The sequence below is a fragment of the Carex rostrata genome, chromosome 2 (assembly GCF_964058835.1).
Source record: "Carex rostrata chromosome 2, lpCarRost1.2, whole genome shotgun sequence".
Taxonomy (NCBI): domain Eukaryota; kingdom Viridiplantae; phylum Streptophyta; class Magnoliopsida; order Poales; family Cyperaceae; genus Carex; species Carex rostrata.
Genome location: NC_135919.1, coordinates 13903401 through 13920903, shown reverse-complemented (window position 1 = coordinate 13920903; position 17503 = coordinate 13903401). Strand labels below are relative to the sequence as shown.

The 17503-nt window shown below is 33.3% G+C and overlaps 2 protein-coding genes across 2 annotated transcripts; both read left to right on the top strand.

Annotated features, from left to right (window-relative positions):
* Positions 1–1829: 1829 nt before the first annotated feature.
* On the top strand, positions 1830–7072 carry LOC144543825 (phenylacetaldehyde reductase-like). Its single transcript, XM_078292262.1, has 6 exons — positions 1830–1971; positions 3486–3655; positions 4787–4978; positions 5252–5414; positions 5779–5965; positions 6626–7072. Exons 1-6 carry the CDS (start codon positions 1860–1862, stop codon positions 6768–6770), a joined length of 969 nt encoding a protein of 322 aa, XP_078148388.1. The 5' UTR covers positions 1830–1859; the 3' UTR covers positions 6771–7072.
* A 2435-nt stretch (positions 7073–9507) lies between these two features.
* Positions 9508–13433, top strand: LOC144543823 (phenylacetaldehyde reductase-like). Its single transcript, XM_078292250.1, has 6 exons — positions 9508–9679; positions 10448–10617; positions 11041–11232; positions 11512–11674; positions 12158–12344; positions 12988–13433. Exons 1-6 carry the CDS (start codon positions 9568–9570, stop codon positions 13130–13132), a joined length of 969 nt encoding a protein of 322 aa, XP_078148376.1. The 5' UTR covers positions 9508–9567; the 3' UTR covers positions 13133–13433.
* Positions 13434–17503: the final 4070 nt, after the last annotated feature.

Sequence of the window (17503 nt, the reverse complement as noted above, 5' to 3'; positions counted from 1 at the left end):
TGATTTTATTATATTAATAATTGAATTCTGTTGTTATGTTCAGATGCCATAAACGAACACAATGAAAGAGAAAATGCGAGAGTTGTTGCTGAAGCAACTGGTAGAACACAACCACCTCTTGCGACCCAATCATCTAGTAGCCAAGGGTCTACAAGTACTGCTGCTCCTGCAGCTAACACCAGAAAATCTTCTCGTCTATTGGGTCTATTCCGACGTCGTGAAAGATGAACTTATTATTTTGCTTAGGTGAACTAAGTTATGAATATTTGTGAACTTCAGTTGTATCGTTGAACTTTAATTGTATTTGTGAACTTATTATTCCGACGTCGTGAAAGATACGTTGTAATTTCAGAAGACCATTTCGATGTAAAGCAGAAAAAACATAAAAACCAACATGAAATATAAAATAAAACTGCAATCATAATAAAGAGCTATAGTCCAAAATACATCATAAAAAAACTGCAATCATAATAAATACATCATAAAAAAACTGTATATGTATATATGTATGTGTATATGTATGTATGTATATATGTATGTATGTATGTATGTATGTATGTATGTATGTATGTATGTATATATGTATATATTATACATATATTATAAAAACCGAAAAAAAAAGACCAACAAGCTGTCAGAACTTGAAATTTAAAATTTTAATAAATGCCAAGTCCTTAATTTTTTGACAAAACCCCAAATACCCTAAACAAAAAAAAACTAAAACTTCACAAATGAAAATATTAAGAAAAAAATCAGATCTCTAAAAAAAAAAAAAAAAAAAAAGTGGACCGCCAGGGATCGTGGCGGTCCGCTATAGAAGTGGACCGCCAGCAACCCTGGCGGTTTGGTTATATTTGAAAAAAATCAGATTTTGAGGTTATTTTTGTAAAAAACTTTTTTTTTTGGGTTATTAATAAAAATGACCGGGCTTCGAGCCAATTGATAAAATTGAGAATTATGAGAAACAAATGACTTCAGTCCATTTTATAAAATTTAGAATTTTCTTAATATCTCTTGAAATCTTCTTCAAGAAGATTGAATTATTGAAAAAAAAATATATGAACCACTATATAATATTTGTACATCATATAAATCTTATTCAAGAAAGATTTCTTAAAGTCTTCTCAAATTAATTTTTTTATATCATATATATCTTCTTCAGGAAAATTTCTCTAAATCTTCTTCTTTCGGAAGATTAAAAAATTGCACTTTATATAAAATTATATGAACTATACTAAACATCTTAAAATAAATGTACATAAATTGATAAATTATTTCATTTAGCAATTACTAAGAAGTATTATTTATATAAATGAAATTGAAATAAAAGAGATTAAAATTACCTTGAATCTTAGAGCTCTCGTGCTGATAACGTGTTATAAAATAAAGATGAACAAACATAAAAAAGAATAAACAAGATAGAGAAGAAAATATGACAATATCTTTATTCATACATTTCTCGTATGTACAATACAAGATTCAAATGTCTCTATTTATATGCCACAAATTGTAAATAAAAGCCATTACAATAATAAATAATAATCAATTACAAATAGTAATGAGATATAAATTTCAATAATGGTAGGTAGTGAATAAGAATTAATATTAGGTGTTACAGTATAATGGACCATCCATTAATATTCATAACATTATTTCCTTTTTTGGCAATTTAAAGGGATGGTGGGTGACCTATAAATGAAACGGTTCAGATTGCGCATCATTTATGTGTGCGTCTCCGCCAGAGGACACGAACACATGCGGGTGGTATATTATCAGTTATCACTATTCCAAGCTTCCTACTTCCCACTTTCTCTAAACGACGACGGAGGAGGATCAGTCGCTCAGAAGGAGAAAGAGAGATGAGTCAGAAAGTGGTGTGCGTGACGGGTGGATCGGGTTACATCGCGTCATGGCTTGTGAAGCTTCTTCTCCAGCGCGGATTCATCGTGCGTGCCTCCGTTCGTGATGCTTGTGAGTACCTCCTCTCCGTTCCTCTCTATCTACATTTGAAGTAGGGTTACGGTTAGGATTTCTCAAAAGCACACAAGACACAAGATGTGGAGGCCAATGCCAATTTTCTAATTTCTCTCACTTAACAAAATTAGGTTACAAAGTCTTTAAATAGACGTCACAATTACAAAGAGGTTGAAACAAAAGATATTGATTACATAAACAACAAAATTTACAAATAAGTCAATGAGGTTGGGACCCAACATGAAGCTTGCTTGGAATGGGGGCATTGTACAATAATCTGTTTTTTACCGATTGCGTGATTTGAATAGGCAATTAAGTTCACAGGACTTGGCAGAACAGAAAAAAACACACACACACACACACATTTTTACATCAACATGTTCTTCTTTATTTCCTCTAGATTGATTAACCTTTGGAGCTGATATTTGGGGCAGATTGAATAGTTTGGAGTAATTAACTAATTATTGTGTGCATGTCTTTCCTTAGGGTTTGTCAAATTTGGCCAACTTGGACTCCTTTTACAATCCATGAAATGATTTGAAAATTCAAAAGAGTAGTTTAAAGAGCTTTATGAATTGTGATGGGTAACCAAAAAATTTCCAATATAATTGGAACAAATTGATACAACCATTTTCAGTTGACGAATGATGCAACCCAATTTCTATTTCTTATTTGGACAATTATCAATTACAGTTTGTCATAAGTTATCAAATTGATGTACCATGATAGGCTTGCGTGCTAGAATTATCTGAACTTATATTTATTAAGAACAAATATCAATTCAAGCAAGGCATGCATAACAAGGAAAATATTTCAGATTTTCTTTCTTTCTACATAACTTCAGTGCCATTACAATTTAGGACAGGTAACTTTTTATAACCAATGAAATGGGTAACCTTATTTTATTTTTAGAAATGATGCTGTGCAATTAAAAGTTCATTCCATTTAACAAATTGCAATGTGAAGATCAAATTATTACCCAAATTCATAGCACCTTGAAATTTGCATAAGAAAGTATAATAATAAAAGCAACATTCAGGGAATATTTTACTTCCTTCAAAACTTGAGTGTGTTAGTTAAAGCTGTAATTACCACAGATTGGGTTGATCTTTTCAAAGGAGAAGAAGTTTGTATTATAATTGCCACTACTCAAAATGTTTGATTATAGTGGTAGCTTTATAACAACAAGAACCAAGCCTTTAGTCCCAAACAAGTTGGGTAGGCTATAATAATGGTAGTTTTATCCAATAAAAAATGCTCTCAGATTTTTTTTTTCTTTTGTTGAGAACCAGGTAGCAGCTACCAGGATTACAAAAATGCTCTCAGATTAATGTGACCTCTTATGCTGTGTTCATATTTTTATTTTGTTGTTAGAAGACCTTTTTTGTAGTCAATTTCCTGGTTTATGCCATAGAATTTACAACAAACTTGATAGACACAGCTTATTTCTTTTGTTTGCTTGTCTATACTTATGTATTTATTCTTCTTATTTTTATTTTCGGCTGTCTCAGCTGATCCAAAGAAAACAGAGCACTTGCGAGCACTGGATGGAGCCAGTGAAAGGCTCCAACTATTCAAAGCCGACTTACTAGAAGAAGGCTCTTTTGATAATGTAATTGCGGGTTGTGTTGGTGTTTTTCACACTGCATCTCCTTGTTTTTACAATGCAACTGATTTTCAGGTTTGTCTTATCATTGATTCTTGTTGCCTTGGTATTTTTCAGGGCATATCCACTGGTCAGATTGCCAAACTTTTTTCAAGTTAGCATTTAAAAAAATTGAGAATCAAAAGTTAGCTACCTTTTAAAAAGAACTCAATAGTTAGCAGATATGCGTATATAGATTGGGACATTGGGCACCCAGAGGAGGGGTACGCAGGCTAGATCTGTGCACTACGAGTCACACCTCTCCTTTGGGGTGCACAGACCAGAACTCCGTATCTTTTTTTTTTTTTGGTAAAATCTGTTTGTAAAAATCGGTCCAGCTCGTCTCCTCTGCCCACACTGACCCCGATAAAATATCTCAGCTCTCTCTCAGTCTCTGTGGCACCTGTGATTTGAATAAAATATTCTTAGTCTCTCATGAGTGCCTTGGGTTCAGATAAAAAAATTCACAATTCAAAGTACTCAGAACTGTGATTTAAAAATCCAGTTTGTCTCCTTTTGTTTTGGATGCATGCATTAGGTACAGAGATTTTTTTTTTTTTTTTGAAGAGAGAGCAAAGACATCTGTACCAAATTGAGGCATTTGTTCCTTGTGCATGCATCCCAAAAAAAAAATTAGATACGCATATCAAGTCTGCGTATCTCTCTGGACAGGGTCTGCGCATCTCTTTTGAGGCATGTTGAATTGCAGATCTAGTTGGCGTGTCTACGGCTTTTGAGTTTTTTGGAAAGTCTGACTAACTTTGGATTTCGATTTTTTTTTTAAATGCTAACAAAAAAAATTCGGGTCAGATTGTATGAGTTCTAGGCAGTTAAGGTTCTCTGTTATTGGACATGATGAGCAGTCCAATAAGAAACTGGATTTTGTTGGATAGCCTTTTTGTATTTGTTGCATTTTGCTGGCCCAAACATATTCCTAATGCCTTGATTAAGCCACTGCTGCATATAAAAAAATACAATAAAGCATGCAAGAAAAGAGCCAAATGAAGAACATTGACTCAACTAATGTAGGTCGAACAGTTGGGTCTTCAATTCTTTTTACTAACAGATGAATAATATGTGTCACTAAAATAATTTTGTTATTATTTTCTTCAACTAGCAACTTCTAATACTTTGAATTTAGTAAATAAAACTCTTGTATTCTTTTAGGCTGAGCTGATAGATCCTGCAGTTAAGGGAACACTTAATGTTCTCAGATCCTGTGCGAAAGCTTCATCTGTCAAGAGGGTGGTGATGACATCATCAATGACTGCTGTTGTCTTCAATGGAAGAGCACTAAGTCCTGATGTAGTGGTTGATGAGACATGGTTCTCTGATCCTGACTTCTGTGTAAGAAACAAGGTAGGTACTTGTATATCTTATCCTCAACATACTTCACATTTCATTTCTTATTTATTTATATATTACTTTTCTTATGGCTTTATTTATAAATTATTGTTGTCATTGTTATTTGCTGATCCTTTTTTGGGGTTGGGGAGGGGGTATTGGGAGTTGTGGGAATGGATATATGACTTTATTATTGATATGGGTAAGTCTCATCACGAGGATTCATCTGATCTTATTTTTATGTTTTCTTTAATTTGATGAATTGAAATAAATTTCTTCTTTGATCAGCTATGGTATCACTTGTCAAAAACCCTCGCAGAGGAAGCTGCTTGGAAGTTCTCCAAAGAGAATGGAATCGAGTTAGTTACAATAAACCCAGGGATTGTTATTGGTCCCCTTCTGCAGCCTACACTCAATTTAAGCTCTTCATGTATCTATAACTTAATCAATGGTATATGTTTTTATGTTGCTCTTTGCTGTTAAATACACAAGTTCAAATTTCATCATTTGTATGTTTATGTTTACTCGTTTTAGTTATCTCCAGTAGTATAAATTCTGGAGAGAGATTGAGAGAAAAATAGCCTGGCCAGTGTACCAAACAATTCTCGAGAATAGCATTTAAAAGATGCTGGGGGTGTACCGGGTAGTCCATTAAGTTCTATTTGTTGGATACCACTGTACTAGCGCATGATATAATTTTTTGCTTTCAAACATGATTCATTTTTGCAGCTAGAATATTAAAGTGGTTTCTCTTAATTAGTAATAGGTGGTTATTCCTTGTGTTTATTATACTCTTCTACTGTACATGCTTTTAGGATCAACCACATTTCCAAATTCAAGTTTCCGTTGGATTCATGTGAAAGATGTTGCTATGGCACATATTCTGGCTTATGAAGTACATTCGGCAAATGGAAGGTATTGTTTAGTTGAAAGGGTCGCTCATCATTCAGAGATTGTGGAGATTATACGTAAACTCTATCCTTCTATTCCGGTTCCTGAAAAGTAAGAGTATTTTTCTTGTAAGATTGTAATGTACTTCTATTTTATTTTAAATTTCGTATGAACCATACTTAATACATTGTATGATAAGTTGAATACCTTAGTTGCAATTTACTTTCTGTGTGTCAAAACTTAAATCTACTACTTTTCTATGCTTGGGTTTCAACCTGGCTTGAGATTTACTGCACAAGAGGTGAGTGATTAGCCTATGGGCTTTTTTGTTTGAGGTTATTGGCCATTGCACCCTAGTTGTATTTCTAGAAAAATAGTTTTGACCTAGAATCTCTGTAGGCTAGGCCATTTGTCATATTATTATTTAAAGCCAAAAGATCAAATAAACTATGTGGCAAAAGTTTGTAACGTTGACCAAAATTGCACAAATATTTTAGTGTACTACTTTGGTGATTTACAGGATTGGCTGGTTTACAAGAGTAAAAAAAAAACAAAATACTCCTAATAACAGAGTTAGAAACCAATAGTCACTCTGGTGAGAACCAGTACAAAGTCTGATATTTACAGGGTTAAAATATGACATTTTGCTCTTCTGGTTTTGTCACAGTTGCAGAATCTCACTCCTTAAGTGGAGGACCTTACATGAAAACAAACTTTTCACAAGTTCTTTGCCAAAATAAGTTAATATATTTATTGGATATCTTTTATCAGGTGCGCTGATGATAAACCATTTGAGACAGTATACCAGGTCTCAAAGGAAAAGGCAAGAAGCTTGGGTTTGAAGTTCACTCCATTGGAGCAGAGCGTCAAAGAGACCATTGAGAGTCTCAAGGAGAAGGGTTTTGTTACTTCCTAATGTTAAAGAGACAATAGGCCAAGCTGAGCATGCTTGATGAAATTGTCATGAAATAAATGATTTGCAGTTCCTTGGGGCTTCTTTATGACTTTATGAATAGGACGAATACTAAATAAATCCAAAAAACTCCACTAGCTCATAGACAACTAGAAAATCTGTATCTATGCAGTAATTGAGCAATGGTAAGTATGCTAGACAACTCTCATCTTAATTTTTTCTTGAATTAGTTGAGCCATTGCAATATGATGATACTTATAATACGATAATTTGTCCTTTTAAGTGGCACAAGTTGTTGATTGAAAGTCCTCCTGTTCTTTTTGGTGCATGCATAAGCCAAAAGGAAGCTTGGCGTATTGGCACACCGTCACTTATCAGCAGTACCTTTGTCTAATGAAACATTACTATTATCTTTTGCCTATATTTACATTAATATTTTGTTTCATCCACCTAGTACATTTTGAAGTCGATCATGATTACCAAACAAAAATCAACTCGAGTATATATGTTAGCTTAAACTAACTGTTTCATAGTCTTCGTATGTAATAAATTAAATAAAAATTGATATAATATATTGGAATTTTAGGAAATGGCAAAGATGTTTTTCATCAATATATCAATATTGATCCGAAAATTGGTGCACACTAGTACATGACTTCTCCATCCCCAGAGCAACGATATTTAAAATTTGCTGGTGATACATATACGTACGCTCCATCTACGTGTAAGGGAAGTTTGATTGGGTTCAAGTATTTATGCCTCATGATTTATTTCTTGTTTCTAATTATTGTAATTAAAAACGGCTTTGTTATGAATAATTCCATGCTGTAGAGGTCGGAGGATCTTCCAAAAAAAGTGTCGGTTTCTTTATGAAAATGGGATTATAATAAATTAATAAATGAGATGAATGCCGCCGTCCGCACTCCGCACTCCGCAGTGTAAAATGTGATTATCGGGCGCGCGTGCAGTAATTTCTATACGGTCTGAGAAATTTTCAACGGCTGTTTGGAGCAAATGCTGCAAATCACGACAGTGCTTTCCTCATCTGCTTTTTAGCATTGTTCAGAGAGCTCCCTTTGAAATTTTTTTATTTTTTGAAAATAAAAAAATAAAAAAATGTAAGAAAATATTATTGTTTCTTTTCCCCCAAAAATAGCAAAGATAAGAGCAAATACTTGTACAGGTAAGAAATAATGAAAATTGGATTCGAATCATTCGATACAACCCCTGCCACGACGCTACATGCCACACCACACAGGAATGGAGTGTACCGAAGCAAATTTTCGATCCATCCCTGAACCGAATTGTTTTTTTTTTTTATGTATAACATGTATAAATAAATCGTAAAAAAATAATAAATTTCTGCAAAAATAATATGTTTATTTTATTGATGTTTTTTATTAGTATTATTACTAATTTTAATATTATTTGTATATATGTATATTGTTATTTTTTATTTTATTGTTAATGTTATTGAATTTTAATTATTCATTTTCAAATATCATATTTTGTTTGTCAAATGAAATGAATTTTTTTTTTACTGGCAATAAATATTTGTAATTAATATAAAGTAACTTGCAGCCTCAAATAAAAGTTTGAAATTTAAATGATTATACCGTTTTGACATGAAACTCCAATTTGAGTATTTGACCTTTAATTCGGAAAGCTTATAAAGAGAACTATGGAAAGATTTACAGAAAAAAGTCTGAAAGTTCCATTGTCTGATGCTTCAAAAGTTAAGTTAAAGTTTATTTAAATTATTAATAATACTAATGTTATACTAAGAGCAAAGCTAGCGTGTTCTCATCAAAATTTATTAAATTGGTATCAAATGACAAATTCCAACCGTCACAAGTGGTGCGTGTACATAATTTTTTTGAAATTGTTAAATTTATTTAATACAAAGTCAAGCGTTAAAAAAATGATGAAAAATGAATGTATTAAACTAACTTATAAAACTTCATTTTTTTTACCGTATGACTTTGTACAAAATGAATTCAATTTTTGTGAAATTTTATATGAACAAACATAACTCATGAAGTATATCGATTTTAACGGTTTAGTATCATCGCTTGAAACTAATCCGATAGATTTTTAAAATTGTGCTCACCAAATCTTTTCGATGAGCACATCACATTTAGCAAATGGCAACAATATTCGATTTTTTTTTCTAAAAATTATCTGTTAAATCTAAATTTAAATTATGCATAATTTTTATATTTAATAAAAAATTATTCGGTGAGCACATCACGTTTAGCAAATGACAACAATATTCGAATTTTATTCTAAAAATTATCAGTTAAATCTAAATTTAAATTATGCATAATTTTTATATTTAATAAAAAATTATTCGGTGAGCACATCAAGTTTAGCAGATGACAACAATATTCAAATTTTATTCTAAAAATTATCAGTTAAATCTAAATTTAAATTATGCATAATTTTTATATTTAATAAAAAATATACAAGTAAATATTTAGTAACGTCAAATTATTTATAAATCTATTTTTGAGAAATATAAACCGTGCTGTCGACTGTCGTGCATGTCAACTTTCGCTGTCAAACCTACCACAGCAAGTCCTTTCCAACAAAACAATCCGTCTCTTGTAAATTGTCCGTATGTGCAATCGAACGGTTTAGATTGCGCCATCATTTAGGATCCGTGCTCATGCTGGGTACGTTATCCGTTATCACTTATCTTTTATTTGAAAATCTTCGCAGAAGCTGCGAAGTCGTGAGGGAGAATTCAAGACGAAAGAAACGAAAGAGGAGGCATAGTCACTCAGACGGAGAAAGAGAGATGAGTGAGAAAGTGGTGTGTGTGACGGGCGGGTCGGGTTACATAGCGTCATGGCTTGTGAAGCTTCTCCTCCAGCGCGGATACACCGTGCGTGCCTCCGTTCGTGATCCTTGTGAGTACCTCCTCCTCTCCTTTCCTCTCTCTCTCTCTGTACAATTGAAGCTTGCTTGTAAACGGACATCGTGTAATAATTTGTTATTCAACGATTGCGTGATTTGGGCTTAGCAAATCTGGCCCAACTTGGACTCCTTTGGCATTCCATGAAATGATTTGGGAATTCAAAGGTGTAGTTTCAACTTTCAAGAGCTTTGTGAACTGTGATGAGTAACCAAACAAATTCCAATTGGAACAAATTGATACAACCATATTCTGTCAGCAAATGACACAACCCAATTTCGATTTCTTATTTGGACAATTTTCATATCAATTGTCATAAGTAATCAAATTGATGCATCATGAAAGGCCTGCATGCTAGAATTATCTGAACTTATAATTATTAAGAACAAATATCAGTTCAAGCAATGCATGCATAACAAGGAAAACATTTTAGATTTTCTTTTTTTCCGACACTACATAACTTCCGTGCCATTATAATTTACGAAAGGTAATTTTTTATAATTAATGAAATGCGTTATTGGATGTTCTCAAAGGGAGATAAAGTTTGTATTGCAATTGCCACTACTCAAAGGTTTAATTTAATCACAAAAATAATCTCAGATTAACTAGGGGCTATTATGTCGAGTTGATTTTTTTTTATTTTGTTGTTGCATGATCCTTTTGTGGTCAATTTCCTGGTTTATGCCATAGAATTTATAACAAACTTGATAGATGTCTATAATTGTTAAATACATTTATTCTTCTTGGTTTTGGCTGATCTCAGCTGATCCAAATAAAACGGAGCACTTGCGAGCACTGGATGGAGCCAGTGAAAGGCTGCACTTATTCAAAGCTGACTTACTAGAAGAAGGCTCTTTTGATGCTACAATTGCTGGCTGTGTTGGTGTTTTCCACACTGCATCTCCTTGTTTTTTCAATGCAACCGATTTTCAGGTTTGTCTTAGCATTGGTTTTTCTTGCCTTAGTATTTTTTCAGGGCTTATGTACCAGTCAGGTTGTATCAGTACTAGGCAGTTGAGGTTCATTGTTATGGGACATGACCAGCAGCCGATCAAGAAACTGAATTTTGTTGGATAACCTTTTTGTTTTTGTTGCATTAATTGTTGGCCCAAATACACTCTTAGTGCCTTGATTAAGCCCCTTCTATATATGAAAATACAATACAGAATGCAAGAAAAGAACCAAATGAAGAACTTTGACTCAACTAATGTAGGTCTAATATAGTCAGTATTTCTTAAAAAAGGTTTTCTACCAGGTCCACATCATGAGTCACTAAAATAATTTTGTTTTTATTTTCTTCAACTGGTAACTCCTAATACTTTGAATTTTATAAATAAAGCTCTTGTATTCTTATAGGCTGAGCTGGTAGATCCTGCAGTTAAGGGAACACTTAATGTTCTCAGATCCTGTGTGAAAGCTTCATCTGTTAAGAGGGTGGTGATGACATCATCAATGGCTGCTGTTAGGTTCAATGGAAGAGCACTAAGTCCTGATATAGTAGTTGATGAGACATGGTTCTCTGATCCTGACTTCTGTCTAAGAAACAAGGTAAGCACTTGTTTATCTTATCTTCAACATAATTTTCTTTTCATTTCTTATTTATTTATTCATTTATTTTATATATTATTATTGTTGTTGTTATTTGTTGATCTTTATTTGCGGTTGGGGGAGGGGGCGTTAGGAGTTGTGGGAATGGACATATGACTTTATTGATTGACTTTGCTAAGTACCGCTACTAACCGTAAGTCTCATCAAGAGGATTCATCGGATATTATTTTTATGCTTTCTTTAATTTGGTGAATTGAACTAAATTTCATCTTTGATCAGCTATGGTATCACTTGTCGAAAACCCTCGCGGAGGAAGCTGCTTGGAAGTTCTCAAAAGAGAATGGAGTCAAGTTGGTTACAATAAACCCAGGGATGGTTATTGGTCCCCTTCTGCAGCCTACACTCAATTTAAGCACTTCATATATCTATAACAAAATCAATGGTATATGATTTTATGTTACTTTTTGTGTTGTTAAGTATACAAGTTCGAATTTTAACTTTTGTACGTTTATGTTTACTACTTTTAGTTATCTCCGGTAGTATAAATTCTGGAGAGAGAGATAGAGAAAAAAAAAGCTTGGCCAGTGTCCAACTGTCCAAACCAAAAATATCGGTTATAAAATTATTCAAATTCTATACATTTTGAAATACTGTATATCTTGGACATTTTATTCAGAACTACTGGTTTAAACAACAAAGAAAGTTATAAGAGTGTCAATTTGAACTGCAACAGGCTGATGTTCTGTCGTTATGGTCCATTAAGTTCTATTTGTTGGATAACACCCTACCAGCATATGATCTAATTTTTTTGCTTTCAAACATGATTGATGTTTGCAGCTAGAATATTAAAGCAGGTTCTCTTAATTAGTAATATGTGGTTATTCCTTGTGTTTAATATAAACTATTCTACTGTACATGCCTTTAGGATCAACCACATTTCCAAATTCAAGTTTCCGTTGGATTCATGTGAAAGATGTTGCTATGGCACATATTCTGGCTTATGAAATACATTCGGCAAATGGAAGGTATTGTTTGGTTGAAAGGGTCGCTCATCATTCAGAGATTGTGGAGATTATACGTAAACTCTATCCTTCTATTCCGGTTCCTGAAAAGTGAGTAATTTTCTCATAAGCTTTTATTCTACTTCTATTTTATTTTAAATTTAGTATGAACCATACTCAATGCTATGTATGATTGTTCCAATGCCTTATTAGCAATTTACTCTATATGTTAAAACTTAAAACTACGACTTTGCTATCCACGGGTTGCAATCTGGCTTGAGATTATTGTGAGTGATTAGCCTATGGGCTTTTTTGTTTGAGGTTATTGGCCATTTCACTCTGGATAGATTTCTAGAACAAGAGTTTCGACCTATAATTTCTGTAGGCTAGGCATTTGCATCTTATTATTATTTAAAGCGAAAATATCAGATAAACTATGTGGGAATAGTTTGTAAAGTCGACCAAAATACCAAAAATATATTAGTGTACCACTTTGGTGGTTTACAGGATTGGCTGGTTTACAAGAGTAAAATAAAATACTCCTGATAACAGAGTTAGAAACCAATAGAGTCACTCTGGTACGTACCAGTACAAAGTCTGATAGTTACAGGGTCAAAACCTGACATTTTACTCTTCTGGTTTTGTCACAGTTGCAAAATCTTAATCCTTAAGTGGAGGACTGTACATTAAAACAAACTTTTCACAAGTTCTTTACCAAAATAAGTTAATATATTTAATGGATATCTTTTATCAGGTGTGCTGATGATAAACCATTTGAGACAGTATACCAGGTCTCAAAGGAAAAGGCAAGAAGCTTGGGTTTGAACTTCACTCCACTGGAGCAGAGCATCAAAGAGACCATTGAGAGTCTTAAGGAGAAGGGTTTTGTTAGTTTCTAATGTTAACGAGACAATTGGCCAGCTGAGCATGCTTGATGAAATTGACATGAAAAAATGATTTGCAGTTCCTTGGGGGCTTCTTTATGAATTCTGAAAATGTAAGGGGCAAATACTTAATAAATCCGAAAAACTCTTGCTATTCTGAAGACGACTAGAAAATCTGTATAGATTCAGTAATTGAGCAATGGTATGTTTGCTAGAGAACATTTTTTTTTCTTTTTATCTTTATTCTTGAATGACTTCAGCCATTATAATATAATGATACTTACAATATGAAAATTTGTCCTTGCAAGTGGCAGAAGTTGTCGATTGGAAGTCCTGCTCTTTTTGGTGCTTGCATTAACTAAAAGGAAGCTTGGCGTATTGGTACACCATCGGTTATCAGCACCTCTGTTTAATGAAACATAACTATTATCTTTTGCTTATATTTACATTAATATTTTGTTTCTGCCACTTAAAAACATTTTGAAGTTTCAAGTCGAGTATGGGCGGTTGCTTGTTGGATAAAAACTGACAATGCTCTATAAGGATATATTTGGAATTTTAGAAAATTGCAAAGATATATTCAATTAATATATCAACTAGATGCATCGTGCCGCAACTTTTTTTTTTTTTTTTTTTTTTATGTATGTTAGCGTAAATGGGCGACACTAAGCATTAGTTAATGGAAAAAAAATTGGCCCTATACAGTAACAACCTATGCGCAAATTCACTGTGGTACATAGAACACAACAGTAAACATCATCTTAGATAAAATTTGATACCATTAAGGAGTCAATCTACAAATTTACAATTGATAAAATTTACGATAGTTGTTCATATATAGCTCAGGAAAATATTTACCAACTTGATAAGAAAAAATGAAAAGGAAAGGAAAATGTTCAATGAAGCATGTGACTAAGGAAATGTCGACGTAACCAATACCTAGTTATTTCTGAAACCAATTGGAAGCTAGTCAAGTAATCAATCCTCTTTTCTATTCAAATCATTTCTTAAGGTTGCAAAGGAAAAAGCAATTCTTAGATCGATTCCTACAGAACGGAGAAGCGTTCCAATCGGATAAATCAATGAGAGATGCCATGTCTCCTATGTTAAGCTTGATCGCGCTTGAAGGATTTGTTGGTGCCATCGTTTGTGACAGTTAACGATGCAACACCATATGTTTAGCAAGTGCACATCAAAACAAACATTAATGTAGTACCTAAAAAGATAAAGAAAATAAAGTTAGATTCTATTATCTTGTAGTGTCTTGTGGGATGTTTTTGAATGTTAGAAATATGTATTCCTTTCTCGTATTAAATTGTTCTTATTTCTACGCACACAAAACCTCGCAAAATTTCAGTAATACTTTCAAATAATTATATATTTTGTAACGATCCCAGCTTGTTAACAAAAGCATGATAAGGGAAGGAATCCATTAGCACATAAGCATTGAGTCAGATAATAGGTGATGTGTTGGATCCTTTAATAAAGATAATAGGTGGTGTTGGATCCCTTTAATAGATCAGCTGCAATGTTAGTTCTTTACAATAGTAAGGAGATCACAAATGATACCAGTCTGAAAGCATCTCATATTGCCGGTCAACCGGATGCTGAGATCGTTGGTTGAGATCAGAGAAAGCTTTACACACTTGTAAGTTAATTAGATGGGGTACACCTATATGTTTTACTGTTTTATTTAGTTTGTCTTCTATTTCTTATCTAATTTGTGCTCTCATTTTCTTGACCTTTTTTTTAATGCAATTTGCCTAGATAATAACATGGAAAAGGGTAAACATTTTTTTCATGCATGCAAATAATTAACATTCAACATATTATCAAAATAGACCTTTTGTACCAGTGTGGGGTTAACATTATCCATCTGAAGCTGGAAGGCTGGAAAGAAAAAGAAATATAGAAATTAAATTTTAAAATAAAAAAATTGTCAGAAAATTTAGGATGATACACTCTAAGCCATCTGGTACAGGTTCTGGTTGACCTTTTTGGTATGCCAGTTTAGAGTTTGGGGTCTTCTTAAATTAGGATTTTTTTTGGGGGGACTATGCAGCCTATGGATGTATATTCCTTTGTTTTTTTTTTTTTTTCTTTTATAAAAAAAGTGTAAATATATAGAAGTAACTAAGCTAACTTGAGTGTTAAACACTTAAACTGTTGGTGCAAATGAAGAGCATGATAGCTTCTGGTTGCATTTTATTGATCCTAAAAATTCATGCATCGAGGTCAGACCATAGTATTGATTTTTAAGGAGTAGAACTAGGGTGCTCTTAAGCTCATCAAAGTGTTTGGTGAGCTTGACTCTAAAACCCATCAAATCAATTTCTAATGACGAATCCGAACCGTTAGAACCAGCCTACTTTACGTGTGATGCGTCTACATGTGAAATTTTTAAACATTCGAATTAGTTTAGTATAAAGTCAATTGGTCAAAATTAAAAGGTTAATAAATTAATTTTAGTGCATTCATTTTTTGAACGTTTTTTGACCGCTTGACTTTATACTAAATTAATTCGAATGTTTAAAAATTTCACATGTAGATACATCACACGTAAGGTAGGCGGGTTTCAACGGTTCGGATTCGTCATTAGAAATTGATTTGATGGGTTTTAGAGTCAAGCTCACCAAACACTTTGGTGAGCTTAAGAGCACCCTAGTTCTACTCGATTTTTAAGAAGCTAAAATTACAATCTGATTGAATCATTTTTTTTTTTCATACGAGTGACCAAAAAATCATTGATAACGCATCCATTTTTTCTTAGGATACAATTCTGAATATTGTAAAAATTGTAAGATTATTTAAATTAAAGAGACAGTTGGTAGTGGTACTCTCTGCCACTATTTTCTTTCAAAAGAGTGTTTGGAGAAAGATACAGGGCTGTTTAATGTTAGGCAGCAATTGAAGACTGGATTGCAATGGCCTAGGTTATCACTTACTACTACAGCAATCAATCTGAAATGTAGCTAAACAAAATAAAATGTGTTCAAAGTCAATGGTACCGGGGAGGGGGGGGGGGGGGGGGGGGGGAGACGGGACATGAGCTGAAATATGCATTTTGGGTAAAATGCATGACAGAGTAATGGATTGGAGGCAAGAGAGCGCATTGCTTGTGTAGGTCATAGCTGCAGTGCAACATTTGAAGCACGACCCGATCCCAACTCGTCCTATAAAAAAAGAAAATATGAATTAAAAAATCATATGCTTTCGAGGTACAACACTTCGGGTAGTTCAAATTTAAATAATAATAAAGAAATAACTTGTACCAGATCAACAATCCTGATAAAATCCATAAGTGCATTTTTTTATACGACAACTGTAATAATTATATTAAAATCAAATCAACATGGTTCAGTGTCTCATCTTAAACTTCTCTACTAAATAGTGTTATTTTCCCAAACTCTTCAAAGGGATATTGAGCAAGATATGCAAAATCTAGAATAAAGAAGAAATGAAATCTCTAGCATTTAATTCCACTCCAAATTAGTCCTTCAGGCTAATATGAAGTGCACAGATACAAGTGATGCTTTAGAGTGAAAGACAATTCTGAAACAACCCCCCTGCATTTTATTCGTCGGGGGGGGGGGGGGGGAGGGGGGGCTGCAATAGAAAATTCAGAAGATCAGTTATTTAAAAATCTGGTTTCCTCTGACAAGATGAAAGCACTTTATTAACTCTAAACACTCAGTTGATCTAGTTCATCGAATATGAGCTTGTTTTAATGAAGTGCCAGTGAGAAGTTTTATTTGATGCAAATAAGCAAAAAAAACAATATTGTAGTGTCCTCAGATACAATAATTAGCTCTTGTTCTAATGAAGTGCCAGTGAGAATTGCTTGGAACCTTGATCTGAATGATATCTGCTGGATCTTCCATCTAATTTTTAAAGTAATACCTTTATGAATACCATAATAACCTTATAAATAATTAAACAATGATATATCCTCGTGTCCTCAGATAAAATTGTACTCTATTAATAATAGATTACTTACATTATGTCAAAAGGTCCCGAGATTTTTAAATATACCATACCCCCAAAAAAGATAAACCAAACAACCACGATTTCTGAAAAATTCGAATTTTGACACGACTGCATCCCCTAGGTGCAGCCACCCTTTTTTGGGCCGCATTCCCTAGATGCGGTCCGCAAAATTCGAAATTTTCAAAAAATGTGGTGGTTCGATTTATCTTTTTTGGATTATGATATATTTAAAAATTTCGGCAAAAAGTCATATATATACATTTATGTAACTGCTGCTACAATACTACCAGGAAATTTGACTGCACATAGTCCAACATTGTTTTGGACACGTGTTCAGAAAAGAATTTTTTGGAGTTCTTTTGAGCCAGTCATATCCATAGTAACATAACTCGCGAATAA

Bases quoted from the DNA above. Each gene is read 5' to 3' on its own strand.
- LOC144543825 (XM_078292262.1), top strand. From the start codon at position 1,860: ATGAGTCAGAAAGTGGTGTGCGTGACGGGTGGATCGGGTTACATCGCG. The intron at 3,656-4,786 runs GTTTGTCTTATC...GTATTCTTTTAG, and splicing joins ACAATGCAACTGATTTTCAG to GCTGAGCTGATAGATCCTGC. The intron at 5,415-5,778 runs GTATATGTTTTT...ACATGCTTTTAG, and splicing joins TATCTATAACTTAATCAATG to GATCAACCACATTTCCAAAT.
- LOC144543823 (XM_078292250.1), top strand. From the start codon at position 9,568: ATGAGTGAGAAAGTGGTGTGTGTGACGGGCGGGTCGGGTTACATAGCG. The intron at 10,618-11,040 runs GTTTGTCTTAGC...GTATTCTTATAG, and splicing joins TCAATGCAACCGATTTTCAG to GCTGAGCTGGTAGATCCTGC. The intron at 11,233-11,511 runs GTAAGCACTTGT...ATCTTTGATCAG, and splicing joins ACTTCTGTCTAAGAAACAAG to CTATGGTATCACTTGTCGAA.